Below are 15,071 nucleotides of genomic sequence, written 5' to 3'. Positions count from 1 at the left end.
TTCCTGGGCGAATTCTTTACCCTCTCTTCCTCACTGTTTCTCTTTTCAAGATGAGGAAAATCATTCCTATTTTCTGGGTCATAATGTATTAATGGGTTAAAAGATTAAATGAAATGATATAGGTAAGTGCTTAGCATAGAGTAGGCACTAAAAACATGATAGGAAATAATAATTCAAAGTTAGTGAATTTCTAATTAAAGAAATTTTTATTTTTGATAAAATATTAAAGCTATGTTTAGACTTGCTGTCTCTCCATGGCTGATATTTAAGGTTCTTTCCCAAAACTTGCAGTAAGTTTGGAAATACTCATTAATGTGCAACTAGTACTTTTGGTGTACCTGTAAATTGTGAGTTGTTATTTTCTCTCCTGATGCATTTTAAAAATTGAGGTATAATTCACCTGCTCAAAATTCACTCCTTTACAAGTACACAATCTAGTAGTTTTTAGTATATTCACAAAGTTGGGTAGCCATCACAATTTCAGAGCATCTTCATCACTTCAAAAATCCTGTACATGTTACCAGTCACTCCCCCCATTTACCCCTTCTGCCAGCCTCCGGCAAACACTAATCTACTTTCTGTCTCTACGGATTTGCCTATTCTAGACATTCTACATGAATGGTACAATATGCGGTCTTTTGTGGCTGACTTTTGTCACTTAGCATACTGTTTTTAAGGTTCATCCTAGTCGCAATACGTACGGGTACACCATTCCTTTTAATAGATGACGAATATTCTAGTTTGTTTATCTAATCATCAGTTGATGGACATTTTGGGTTTTTCCACTTTTGGGGTCTTACCGTAGCTTTATGTTTAATCACTTGAGAAACTGCCAGACTGTTTTCCAAAGCAGCTATACCATTTTGCATTCCCACCAGCAATGTATGAGGGTTCCGGTTTCTCTGCCTCCTCACCAACAGTTGTTTATTGCTTTTTTATTATAATTATCCTAATGTGTGTGAAGTGATGTCTCATTTTGGTTTTGATTTGCATGTCCCCAATAGCTAATGGCGTTGAGCATCTTTTCATGTTCTTATTGGCCATTTGTATATCCTTTTGGAGAAACATCTGTTCAAATCCTTTGACTATTTTTGAATTGATTATTTATTTATATTGTTGAGTTACAAGATTTTTAAAAATATATATTCTGGATACAAGTTCCTTATCAGATAAATTATTTACAAATATTTTCTCCCATTCTGTGGGTTGTCTTTCCACTTTCTTGATGGTGTCCTTCGATTGGTTGTGATGCATTGCTTTCCCCTGGAGAAAGTGGAATTTTGGAGACGGATTCTGCAATAGAAAGGACTTATGGTTTTCTGCATTGAAGACCTTTATTCAGTTCCATTCATTTCACCAAATTAATTGTGCTCTTGCTCAATGCAAAAACCAAACAAACAAAGAAAGGAAGAAAGGAAGCCAACAAACTAAGTTGTATTTTAAAGGGCATTCAGGTTGGAATAAGACCTAGTTCCTAGCTGAAGGTATCTAAAGATCCTAGCTAGTTATATTATTGAGTTTCAGATACATTAGATTCTTGTATATTGGACCTGACATATATATCCTCTTTAATATCTGGATAAAAGAAAATGGTTTAATATTTTAGGGTGAATGAAATGTTTAAGGCTGACTTTTATATTGGAATATTATTGATATTCTCAAACATTTATTTTTTATTTGTGTAACATATAGTGTTGAGTTACTAATTTAGTTTAATAGTGATACTTGCTTTTTAAAGCTTAAGGCTTATGTGTGCTCACACATTTCAGAGCTAATGCAAACAGAGATGCATCACATCCAGACCCTGTTCATCATGTCTGAGATCTTCAGGAAAGGCATGAAAGAGGAGCTTCAGCTGGACCACAGCACCGTGGATAAAATTTTCCCCTGTTTAGATGAGTTGCTTGAAATCCACAGGCTTTTCTTCTACAGTATGAAGGAACGAAGGCAGGAATCCTGTGCCGGCAGTGACAGGAATTTTGTGATTGACCGAATTGGAGATATTCTGGTACAACAGGTAAGAAAAGTTTAAAGTCCTTGACCTTTAGGATGTAAGTGGGATTTGAATCAAAATCTGCCCTTTCATCAACAAGAGTAAAAAAATGTTATTTTGAAACATTCATAGTGACATTCTGAGGATGTATTGACCATCATTAGCTCGTAAGTCCCAGTAAGGCAGGGATTCTTGGCTATTTGATTACTGCTATATTTCAGCACCTGGAACAGTGCATGATACTATAAATATTTATTGAATGAGTGGGCCACTTAGGGGAAAAAAATCAGGAATTCACCTGAATGTCATGTTTTACAGTGGTCTGCAACACTTGGAAAGGCAGGGAGCTCCATCTGCAGTTGCTTTAGCATGGCTTTCCCTAGGTAGATGCTAGAATGCCATCTTCTCCAAAGGTACTGTTTTTTGAAGCTGTTTCGTCCTGTCATTTACAGCAATGGAATTCAGCTGTTGGTCTGTATGCAGAAAATGGGGGAGTTATGCTGAGTAGTATTCCATGCTATTGATGTGTCACCGTTTACTCATTCACTTATTGAAGGATATCTTCTTGTTTCCAGTTTTTAGCTTTCCAGTTTTTATTTAGTTATAAATAAAGCTGCTATGAACACTCATGTGCAGATTTTTGGTGCAAACCTAAGCTTTCATTTTTTCTGGGATAAATGCCCAGGAATGCAATTTCTGGGTTGTATGGGAGTTGTATGTTCAGTTTTGTAAGAAACTGCTAACTGTTTTCCAGAGTGGTTGTACCATTTTACACTCTCATCAACACTGTGCAAGTAATCCAGTTTCTCTACATCCTCACCAGCATCTGATATTGCCACTGTTTTTAATTTTGGCTATTTTTAGAGGTATAAAGTCACCTCATTATGGTTCAAGTTGCACTTCCCTCATGGCTAATGATATTAAATATCTTTTCACGTGCTTATTTGCCATCTGTATATCCCTTTCAGTGGAATTTCTGTTTATGTCTTTTGCTCATGTTCTAATTGGATTGTTTGTTTTCTTATTGATGAATATTAAGGTTTGTTTACATATTCTAGACATTAGTTCTTGTCAGATATGTGATTGACAAACTTTCTCCAAATCTGTAACTTGTCTTCTCATTTGCTAATTTTGATGAAGTCTAGTTTATTAGTTTTTCCTCTTAATAATTGTGCTGTTGTTTCAAGTTTAAGGATTCTTTGTCTAGCCCTAGGTCTCAAACATTTTCTCCTATTTTAAAAAAGGATTTACAGTTTTGGCTGGGCATGTTGGCGCACGCCTGTAAAGCCCGGCACTTTGGGGGGCTGAGGTGGATGGATCACTTGAGCTTAAGAGTTTGAGACCAGCCTGGGCAACAGGATGAATCCCCGTCTCTACAAAAAATATAAAAATTAGCTGAGCGTGGTAATATGCACCTGTAGTCCCAGCTATTTGTGGGCTGAGGTAGGCAGATCTCTTGAGCCTGGGAGGTTGAGATTGCAGTGTGCCAAGATCTTACCACTGCACTCCAGCCTGGGCATCAGAAGTGGCACCCTGTCTCGAAAAAAAAAAAAGTTTTACAGTTTGATGTTTTACATTTAAGTGTGTGTTGCATTTTGAGTTTTTTTTGGTGCAGGTTATAAGACTTAGGTTAGGTTGAGGGTTTTTTTTTTTTTTTTTTCTTTTTGTCTATGGATGTCCAGTTGCTCCAGGGCCATTCATTGAAAAGGCTGTTCTTCCTCTGTCTAATTGCTTTTCCACTTTTGTCAAAATCATGTGGGTATCCGGGTTCCTATTTTGTTTCGCTGATCTATGGGTCTATCTTTCCATAGTGTTAATAACTGTAGCTATATAATCTTAGAAGACTGAGTCCTTCCACTGTATTATTTTTTCCAAAATTGTTTTAGCTATTCTAGTTCTTTTGCCTTTTCGTATATATTCTAGAATAGTCTTATTTATAGTTTTAAAAAGCATACTGGGATTTTGTTAAGAATTGTATTAAAACTGTCTATCAGTTTGGAGAAAATTGACATCTTTACTATTTTGAGTCTTCTAATCCATGTACATCGTATAGCACTTCATTTATTTAGGTTTTTGTCATCTTTCACTGGCATTGTATAGTTTTTACTATATGAGTCATATATGTGTTTTGTTAGATTTGTACTCAAGTAATTTTTTGAATGATTGTAAGTAGTTTAAGAATTATCATTTGAGGCTTATTGGCCCCACACATTCATGTAAGCAAAGATGAAAAGATAAGAGGTTGTGATGTAAATTTTAAGTACTTTGAAGAGGATGGATGTGTTCTGGTTTCCATTACAATGCTCTTCAGTGTGTACATGTGCATGTAAGGCCATCACAGTCCAAAAAAATGGCTTTCAAGTCATTCAGCTAGTTCTCTTCACACCACTTTATGATTCTAAGTTGATTCCTATGTGGATTTTCTACAGGTGTTTTTCTACAGGTAAGGCTTATTGAAACATCCAGCTCACATCTCCACTTCTCTTCATTAGCCAATAAACAGGCAGTCTTATTATTCACTGGTCTCTTTCATCTTGGCTGATGATAGCCTGCTCTTGATCTACTTGTAATGTGTGAACAAAAAAGCAAAATTCCTTACTAAGGACTGAGTCTGTGGACATGGTCATTAGCCAATGTAAATGCCAAATGAGTGATTTTTTTGGGGGGAGGGTGTCAGACCTTCCTGAAGGCCCCCAAATGTTGCCACATACTTTTCTTTCAATCTATAAAAGTATTAAAACTGTAAATTGAAATGATAAATTTGTATTAAAAACTAAGAAGAGAATAAAATATATCAAATGTTTTTTATTTGGCTATTTGATAATTATATTAGTTCAATATAATATCACATTATGTTGACCCTTACCACTCAACTTTCTTTTATTTTAATTTTAAAAATGTCTGAGGAGATAAGTGATTGTGTTCAGAAACTCTATGATGTTTATTTTTTTATTTGCAAATACTCTTTTGAAATAGATGAAAATTGCATATTTTTTGTGTGTTTAGAACTTACTAAATTTACAAACCATTATTGAAATGCTATTCTTCCCAGTTTTCAGAAGAAAATGCAAGTAAAATGAAGAATATATATGGAGAATTCTGTAGCCATCATAAAGAAGCTGTTAACCTCTTTAAAGAACTCCAGCAGAATAAAAAGTTTCAGAATTTTATTAAGGCAAGTATTTTAAAAGTTTATTACAAAGTGATAAATCAGCATGGAGAAATAGTTTATGCTTGTTTCTTAATGATTTAAACAAATTTCGTAGCTAGATGATGCTTTTCAGGGGAAGAAGGGAGGTGGAAGGTTTGTGGCAAAGATGTAAAGTCTCTTTTTCTGAAGACTCAAATGATATTGCCCCCAAATCATTTCCTTTTGTATATTTGTGAGGTCATGTCTTCCAACCATCTGAGAATATTTGTAACATACTAGGAAGCTGTTTTATGCCCTGACAAGTTATATATCAGAAAAATCAAAGTGAAAATGAACACAGAATCTACTCCACTTCTGAATTAGCTTGAAGTGGATTCATGACATCATATAATTTCATCTGTAATATTTTTCTCCAGATGAAAAACTTAAAAATTATGACATTATTATACAAATTAACCATAATTTTTGATATCTTAAAATTTCACTGATTATCTCATAAAATTGGATTACTTAAATCAGGATCTGACCAAGGTTCATACATTGTGTGAGGTGGTTATATCTCTTAAATCTCTTTTAATTTGAATGTTATCCCACCCTTTTTTTCTTCTGCTGATTTATTTGTTGAAGAAATTTGTCTTATAAAGTTTCCTGGATTCTAAATTTTTATCTGCCATGTTAAGAATGCTACCAGATTTTCTCCCTTTTTTCCCACATAAATATGTGTTGAGGACTTGAATGCTATGTGGAATACTTTGATATTTTTAGAAAAAAAGTTGTCCTGATTCGAGGGAACTCTAAGGGCTGTAATGAATAACAGCAAATGTGAAGGAAGACCTGTTGGGAAAACAAATGGTAAACTGCAAACTGATGTTCAAAGTCTGACTTTGATTTCTGATTATTTTTCAAAAATTTCGCTATTTATAAATCAAAACACTTAGAAGTATTGGAACTTCTTTTGGAATTAACTACAAATACATCAGAGTAACTTGAAACTTCTTAAAATCTTGGAGAGTTGGGGTATTAAAATTTATGACAAAGTATACAATTTAAATTAGTGATAATGCATCATTTTGATAACAATGAATGTTAAGTCTGCATAAAATTGTACTCTTTCAGATTCTTTGTATTGTTAAATTCACACCTGAAAAGTAAAGACAGGTAGAATTTGTGTATATAAAATGTGTATATTTTTTAAGCTCCGAAATAGTAATCTTTTGGCTCGACGCCGAGGAATTCCAGAATGCATTCTGTTGGTCACTCAGCGTATTACAAAATACCCTGTCTTGGTGGAAAGGATATTGCAGTACACAAAGGGTAAGTTGTGATTTGTGGGATAAACATTTGCCCCTCTTATTAGTTTTAAACATAGCTGAGGTGTTCTAAACAGGCATAAATGTTTGTGGTCTCTGATTCATAAAGAGTTTCATGATGGAGAAACTGTTAAAGCCTTAGAATTTGGATTCATTTTTAGAAATTATCTTTTATATTGCAGCATGGATAATAGTCTGAATTTCTACAGGTAGCTCAAACCAAGCTGGCTTCTTCTTACTTTGAACCTGCGTTTCCCCTCTTTATTTTCCCCACCACTGGGCTTTCTTACTACCTCCTCTTCCTTATTTTCCTATTACCTTCACAACAGTCTGATGAAACATGCTATTGATCCTATCATGAAATGTCAACTCTCCCAAGAAATCAGTTACTAAGTTGAGAGGGATTATAAGAAGGATCTATTTTTGACCCTGTCAATTCATCAAGTTCCAGGGAGTAACATATGGGCATCTTTTAAGAAGCTATGAATGCACATGGCTGGTCTGTAAGCTCCTTGTGGGATCTACAAGACCTGTGTCTGTCTGGTTTACAGCTGGGTCTTCAATGTCTAGTGCAATGGCTGGTACAGACTAGATGATCAATAAATAAAAACATCAATGCCATGAATGAATAAATAAAATGGTCTAATCCTCAAGCTAACATATTGATCTTGAGTAAAGATTATTATTAGGGTGGTAGCGTGTTATGTTAAAAAGGGCTTGGGTTTGGAATATTGTACACTCGCGTTGCATTGTATATACTCAGCTCTGCCACTCATTCACTGGGCAAATTATTAACTGAGCCTCAGTTATCTCCACTACAAAATGACATGAAACATTACATTTCAGTTCCAGTCGCCTCAATAAACATCAACTAGGTGGTCTTTATCACCAAATATACTTTTATATGGAGTCTCAGGAGGCTGCTTCAGAAACTCCTTCAGAGTATTTTCATAAGATAATCTAGAGACAAGAGCAGGTAGCCAGTATTTTAAAGAATAACAACTGAAATCAATAATTATTTGCTCTTGGTATGAGCATGGCTGATTTATCTATTAGCACAGCACTTGGTAAAAGAAAATATTTTCATGGTACCCATCAGAAGAAAAAAATTCATTTTTTTCTTCTGATGGTAAAAGAAATTATAATATTTAATTTTAAAGAAAATGGTCAAAGAAAATGGTTTAATTATAGTAGTAATATATTCAGATTTATGCTAATGCAGTTATAAAGTATGATTTTGAATATTATTTTATGGAGGAAGGGATCAAGGAATATAAGTGATTCTGAGGCTGTTCATATCACCGTGTGACTCAGAGTATTACTGGCTTGGCCCCATGGCTGGCTTAAGTTTTAAGAAACTTGGCATGGGGATTATTGATTACCCACGTCTAAGAAGGTAGAAGGAAGGCCTAAGTTATTATATAACACATTTCCTGCCCTAGGGGGAAGCTCAGACTCATCCCTAGAATTCAGACATCTTACTGTCAGCTGAAGCACATTTAATAATGCAAACCTTTCATAATAAAATATTTTAACATCTTTTTGGTGGGGGGAAGGTACAGAGTGATATTATAGGATTTAATTATTATTATTATTATTATTATTTTTGAGACAGAGTCTTGCTCTGTCTCGTAGGCTGGAATGCAGTGGTACAATCTTGGCTCCCTGCAACCTCTACCTCCCAGGCTCAAACTATCCTCCCACCTCAGCCTCTTGAGTAGCTGGACAAAAGGCTCACACCACCATGCCCGGCTAATTTTTGTATCTTTTTTGGTAGAGACAGGGTTTTGCCATGTTGCCCAGGCTAGGGATTTAAGTTTCATCCAACATTTTTCTTATGGGGTTTTTATTGTTTAGATAATATATTTAACTATATTTTTAAACTAAAGAAAAAATTGTCTTCCTTAGTACTCTGGTTTATTTATATAATATTTTTTGTTTCTTTTTCCCCACACAGAAAGAACCGAAGAACATAAGGACTTATGCAAAGCTCTTTGCTTAATTAAAGACATGATCGCAACAGTGGATTTAAAAGTCAATGAATATGAGAAAAACCAAAAATGGCTTGAGATCCTAAATAAGATTGAAAACAAAACATACACGAAGCTCAAAAATGGACATGTGTTTAGGAAGCAGGCACTGATGAGTGAAGAAAGGACTCTGTTATATGATGGCCTTGTTTACTGGAAAACTGCTACAGGTCGTTTCAAAGGTACTGTGGCTCGACCATACCAATTTCTCCCTTCATATACATTATTCATTTAACAGAGGACAGATTTTCAAAAGAAAAACAGTTCAGAATTGCAGGTACACATGCACAAACCCCAGGTCAGTTGAAAGATTGATTTGTGAATTTCAGTAGGCAAATCTGGCCAATGATACAAATCTTTGGTGGGAGTTTGTTGCCCAAGCTAAAACCTTTATACGTATTTTATGAATTTGCAAGTTTGTGATGTCTGAAATCAAAGGAACTGAGAGTTCTGCTAATTGTTGGCACAGAAAAATTATTCTGGTAACTGTGGTGTGTTGAAAGCAAGGCAGTACACCTACACACCTAGGGTCTGTTGTGTGTCAACACAGCCTAGGGCTGTCAGACCATGGAGGGGAGAAATAAAAAGAACTCTGAATGTCATCTTTGTTACTGACTAATAGAATACATCCACACACCTGCTGACACTGGTTTAAGCTCTTCCTCAGTGCTACTGTTTGCTAACTGGCACGAACTTGACTCTGTTCAGGAGTCTAAAGCAGATAATTCCATTTCTTAAGGACTCATTATTAGCTGTCACACTGCCTAACCCAGGCTTTCTCACCGTGGCCACACACTAGAATCACCTCTGGAGCTTAAAAACATTACGAATGCTCATGTCTCCTCCCAGAGATTCTGATTTTATCGCTGTGAGGATGAAACCAAAACCCATGGGATGTTTAAAGGCTCCCCAAGTGAGTCTACTATGCAGCCAGGCCTAAGAACCACTGTTTCTAACAGTTCGTCTTAATAACATCCATAGGTAGGCAGTGAGAAGAAGAGGTTGTTAAATTCTAGCTAGTCAAAAATTATTACCCATCGGAGGATGATCAAGTTTTGATGGAGGTTGCAACTAATATCTGAAATGGGATTTGTTGATCAACAACTAGCAATGTTGTATTGAAAAAAATATTAACCACAACCTGTAGATTCTATTGCTCGAAGTCATTTGCTCTTTATCTGTTTAGTAGAATCAGTTTGGTAACTTTGTGTTAGACTATTCAGTGGATGCAATGAAGATGACTTCTTGTGAACAATTTGTAAGGGAAGTACGGAATCCTAAATCTTGCTTAGATCTAGATGAAAGAAAATAGCAGGCATATATAATTTGAGGTAGAAGCTGCCCTTTTACATTTTTAATTCAGCACTTTTCCTGCCAAAGGTAAGAGTTTGCTCCATTTTATTAAAACTTCCTTTTTTATGGGTATTTTTCTTCTGTTTTGAAAGTGACTACATTAAACTTTGCTGGAGATTTACCTATACCTACAGCTACACACAAACATGCACACTTAAAGACAGCTTTCTATTAAATTGTTAATAGCATATATCTTTGGCTATCATAACACAGGTGTTTTTTAATAAAAGTTTAATACTTAGACTAAATGTTAGTCTTTTTATTTTTATTAAGTTTATTTGAACTGTGGTTTGCTTCATTAATACTAGTAATGTTTTTTCTTTGAAGATATCCTAGCTCTACTTCTAACTGATGTGCTGCTCTTTTTACAAGAAAAAGACCAGAAATACATCTTTGCAGCCGTTGTAAGTATATGACCATGTGATGCATTTAAAAAATAGGTTTAATCACACATTTTCTTGAAAAATGCCTAAAATTCTTAGTGAAATAAAATAGTCACAGGGAAGTATATGCTTATGTTACGTTTCCATTATTATTTGTGATTGCAGTGTTTAGAGACAAGCATCTCATTAGGTTAAATTAGCATGGTAAGTGTTGCTTCATGACAACCAGGGCTGGTACTTAGCTGTTTCGGCAGCGTAACCAACTGTGAGAATATTGCAGTCCTTCAGTAGTGATTAGTGAACAGGCACTGCTCTGAGCCTCCCAAATGTCCCCATACCATCTAGTTATCTTGGTCTTTCCTCCAGACTCCTCTCTTCCCTGCCCCTTCGGCCCCAAAACCCCTTCCCTTAGATCCAGCAACTAAAATGTGAATGCTGGGCACAGCTGATCTCTTCCAGCACTGGGCTTTCTCCATGGCCATTGGCCCTGCTTTCCCACTTACTAACCCTGTGACTGCCATCATGTGCCTTCCGCCAGACAAGGGATACCATCCTGATGCTTAAATGTTTAGAGAAGATTCTTTCTTCTTTTTACTATAGTAGCTTCTAAAGACAGTGTATGAAACTATTTTTGTAGTGTGTTAGAGTAATCTAATTTCTAGCACATAGACTTAGACTAGCCATAAAATGAGAATTTAAGACATTTTGTATAGTCGAGTTACACTAGCAATAAAACCAGTATTTTATGACATTTACTACATGGCATCTGATTGGTCCAAAGGACTTAGAGAAGGACGATATTGCCAGTTAATTCCTTGTTAGCATCATGGAGCATCAGACCCCGTTGGAGGAAAGAATCCAAGACACATAATAGCAATATGGGCAGTGTAATGGTGGCTCCCTAAAACGCTAGTGCTTATCATCCACTGAATGTTAGGACATTTGGGTACCATTAGCAGATACCATTAATTCCAATCAATTTTGGCAAATGCAAAGCTTAATGTGGCTTCTGTTACCTCGTTCAGAGAAAACAAAGAAGCATGTCTATCCAGGGATGAGATTCTGGGAAAGAGGTGGGAGCCGTGCCTCATCTGCCGCTGTGTACTAGGCAGGCTGACTTGAGAGGCTTCTTCATCCTGTTTGGCACATTCCCTTTCATCAACACAATGATGTTGAGTTGTATAAAGGTCAAAGACATTTTCACAGAGCTACACTAGAGGATAATAAGAAGACTTAAAGAAGTCTCTACGTTCCCAATCGATTTGAACTGTATTACAAATTTCATGAAAACCTATTGGTTTGTCCAGTGGCTTCTCTAGGCTGTTATCTGAGATGCTCAGAGATTCTCTGAAAGAACATGAGAAAATAAGTGGGAAGGTGGGTACCATTTTGTTTAACCTGTGGGATGGTGAGGGCCATGTAGGAAGAGGAAACAGATTCACATCTTTATAGAAACCAATGCTTCTTTAAAACCAAAGACCTAAAAGAAAAGCAAATTCTGCTTCTTGGATGATATTACCGGACAGATGTCCTGCTGATTGATCATGAAGTAGATAACATAAAGACAACTACATTGTTTTTTAGGACAAGGTAGCATATGGATTCAGATCCTGTAATGCTCAACTTAGAGCATGACTTGCAATGTGATTCTTTCCCTCTTGTCTCATATGACCTCCTGAGGCATTATCTGTGCTACCCTTAGACCACATTTACCATTAAGTGGGGTATTAGGAATGCAATCCACCAAATGGGAGAATGAAGACAGTTACAACCTAGATCTTCTTGGTGGAATGTGTTTGGCTATGGACAACAGTAAAATGTTACTGATACTGTTTTTTAAAGATGTTAACCTGACAGGTAGCTGCATTCATAAATGACAGCTAAGCCCTTGGTGGTATCAGAGAGCAAAAGAGAAAGCATCATTTTATCCTTGAAGAGTCAGGTGCACCCTACTGTTCATACACTCCTGAGTTACATCTATCTGACAACAGCCCATGTGTCACAATATCTTATAGTTTAAATTGTAGGGAATTGAAGCATTTGGCTAGCGGTATACAGATATCTGGATTTCCTAGTTCTCATCCTAGAATTTTAGAAAGTTTCCCTCATGCTAGTACAGGTGAGATTCTCCACTCCTTGTGCCCTTTAGAAAAAACTTCTTCCTCAGGTGCTTGTCTTGCTGTATGTTACAGAAGACGTGATTAATTTGGAAATAGCCAGAAGATTAACAGCTGAAAGTAACAAGAGGATGGAATAGTGGGTCCCTACAAGAAAGTTTTGCTTTGTTTTTATAAAGGACTCAGCTGGAAATTGGGGCAAAGCCCAAACCTACAAAATGTGTAAGAAAAAGTAGATGTGTTCACTAAGTCTTAGAATACCGAGTCTAGGAGGAATCTCTTGAACATCAAAGAAGGCAAATTCAAAAGGAGCAAACAACCAAGACATAGTGAACATGTGGACTTGCAAGCTGAAGTTCCAAATAGGAAGCAGTCTCAAAATCTCTGTATCATGGCCGGGTGCGGTGGCTCACACCTGTAATCCCAGCACTTTGGGAGGCCGAGGTGGGTGGATCACGAGGTCAGGAGATCAAGACCATCCTGGCTAACACAGTGAAACCCCGTTCTACTAAAAATACAAAAAATTAGCCAGGCTTGGTGGCAGGCGCCTGTAGTCCCAGCTACTCGGGAGGCTGAGGCAGGAGAATGGCGTGAACCCAGGAGGCGGAGCTTGCAGTGAGCCGAGATCGCACCACTGCACTCCAGCCTGGGCGACAGAGTGAGACTCCATCTCAAAAGATAAAAATAAAATAAAATAAATAAATAAAATGTCTTTATCGCAATGGAATCCCTGAATAGTAGAATCAGCACAGAATGGATACGGTGTAACAATACAGCTAAGCGTAGCAGTTCCTTTCCTCTTCTCCTACATTAGAGGTCTTCAACTCCTAATGCCTGTAGGGATTGGGCAGAAGTGTGATTGAGTGAACATGACAGGGTCAGAAGCGAGGAGACAATAGAAAGTTGTAGGGACTGTAGTGAAAAGTGAGTCTGTGCCCTGTCTCAAAGATGGCAGGGATTATTGGGCTATAGCCAGTGTTTTAAAATGGGAATATGGGCCCAGGATTGCTAATCTTCTGCTTTCCCCAAGAACCCAGAAATCTAAAGGTTTTAAAAAGTGATATCCCCTAGTATTTAAATACCGATAACTTATTTTTAAACTTTGTTTGTTAAATGCCGTGGCACAAATAAAACATCTCTGCAAGCTGGGTTAGGCCTTTGCATCACTAGTGTTTGACATCTACCTCCAAGGCAGACATGCTACTTCCATTCCTGGAGAGTTAATTGAATTTTTGCTCATCTCCAGTGTTTGTGCGTGGTTAGTATGAATACCGATGGACAGGTTCCTATGCCCCCTGGTCTGATGGTGATCGAATGAATGTTACTTTCCTTGCACTTACCTGTTCTTCACTTTGAAAAGATCTTACCCTGCCACCTCCCCTCCCCTGCAACACTAACCAACTAGTTCAAATAATTTCACTCTTGCTCATGTCTTAAGCAAGTAAACCTACTCTGCCTTTTTATATACAGAGGCTGTTTACTTTGTCAGCTGAGGAAGCTAAAACTGCACATGGAATCAGGGAAACAGATAAGGTCTTGGGAGTAGGTCCATAATAGAATAAGCCAGATTACCAATGCTCCAAGGATCTCCCTAATTAGAGAGGGCAGTATTCCAACAACTCTGCCACGGGGCTGCTTTTGCTTCCATTTTCAGAGGCTGAGCACAGGGCCTCATAGACCAGTGGTCTTGTCTCATCATATTTTTTTCTCTCATGCTACTCTGAGAAGCATGGGGTGAGGAGGTACTCTGGGTCACCATGGCACACAGCATCAGATGTGGCCAAGTTGTATGATGCTGGGAAAGCTGACAAGCCAGCACTAAGGAGTCAGCAGTGAGGGGACTGTGGCTTGTTCTGGATAAAGGTGTCGCTTAGTCCATGATGGTGAAGCAAAACCACACACTGTAACCAGCTCTGTAAACAGTGGTGGAAGCCACAGACCAAAGAAGAATTCTTCATGTTATCCCCCAAACTGTTCATCCTGAAGTCATTCTTTTCACCATTCTTTCAACTACATCTACCTACCAGGCATCATCAGTGTGCTGTTCCTCTTTCAATCCCCAGTGTTTAGAAAGGAACATTGGAGGATCACAGTAGATGCTGATAGAAGAGGTGGTTTAATCATGGCGTACATGCCAAATTTTAGACTTTCTTCCTATTACCCTCTGGTGGACTTATGTGAAACTAGTCCTACCAACATTTATTGAGTGCCTACTCTATGCAAGGCTATGTGCTAGGTGCATGAAGATGAATGAGACCCATTCCTGCCCACCAAGGGCTCATCTGCTAGGTGAGAAGAGGCAAGAACTTGTAGGCATTTTGTTGCTGTGGCCCACATGACAGTAGCAAAAAGGATTGGTTATGCCTGGGGAGTCGAAGGTCTTACCACCTATTAGTATCTTTTATAGTCCACGGGCTGGGCTTCTGAGTTTCTGGGCTTCTTTTCAGTTACCTCATTGAAACAATATTGCAAGTCAAATGGACTTTTTAGGGCCTCTATCCTTCTCAATCTCTTTGTGACATTTGATACATGAGTTTCCTATCTCATGCTGTCTTAGAAAAACTCCTGCCTTGACTATGGCATTTTGATATTTTTCTTCTCTGATTGTTCTGTATTTTAAACAGTTCAATTTTTAAACAACCAATTCCTCTTTTTTTTTTTTTTTTTTTTGAGACAGAGTCTTGCTCTATTGCCCAGGCTGGAGTGCACTCACTGCAACCTGCACCTCCAAGGT

General features: G+C 37.3%; 1 protein-coding gene across 4 annotated transcripts in view; it reads left to right on the top strand.

The window, feature by feature from the left end:
- Positions 1 to 15,071, top strand: part of LOC105475154 (Rho guanine nucleotide exchange factor 28) — a 311,081-nt gene that overhangs the window by 246,579 nt on the left and 49,431 nt on the right. For all 4 annotated transcript variants that reach the window (XM_011730182.3, XM_071098819.1, XM_071098818.1 and 1 more), the window contains 5 exons: positions 1,770 to 2,017; positions 5,046 to 5,168; positions 6,341 to 6,458; positions 8,412 to 8,666; positions 10,165 to 10,241. In XM_011730182.3, the coding sequence (XP_011728484.2) occupies positions 1,770 to 2,017; positions 5,046 to 5,168; positions 6,341 to 6,458; positions 8,412 to 8,666; positions 10,165 to 10,241 (821 nt within the window). The remainder of the gene's footprint in view (positions 1 to 1,769; positions 2,018 to 5,045; positions 5,169 to 6,340; positions 6,459 to 8,411; positions 8,667 to 10,164; positions 10,242 to 15,071) is intronic.

The sequence above is a fragment of the Macaca nemestrina genome, chromosome 6, assembly GCF_043159975.1.
Source record: "Macaca nemestrina isolate mMacNem1 chromosome 6, mMacNem.hap1, whole genome shotgun sequence".
Lineage (NCBI taxonomy): Eukaryota > Metazoa > Chordata > Mammalia > Primates > Cercopithecidae > Macaca > Macaca nemestrina.
The sequence above is the reverse complement of the archived record's forward strand: the minus strand, read 5'-3'. Positions and strand labels throughout refer to the sequence as shown.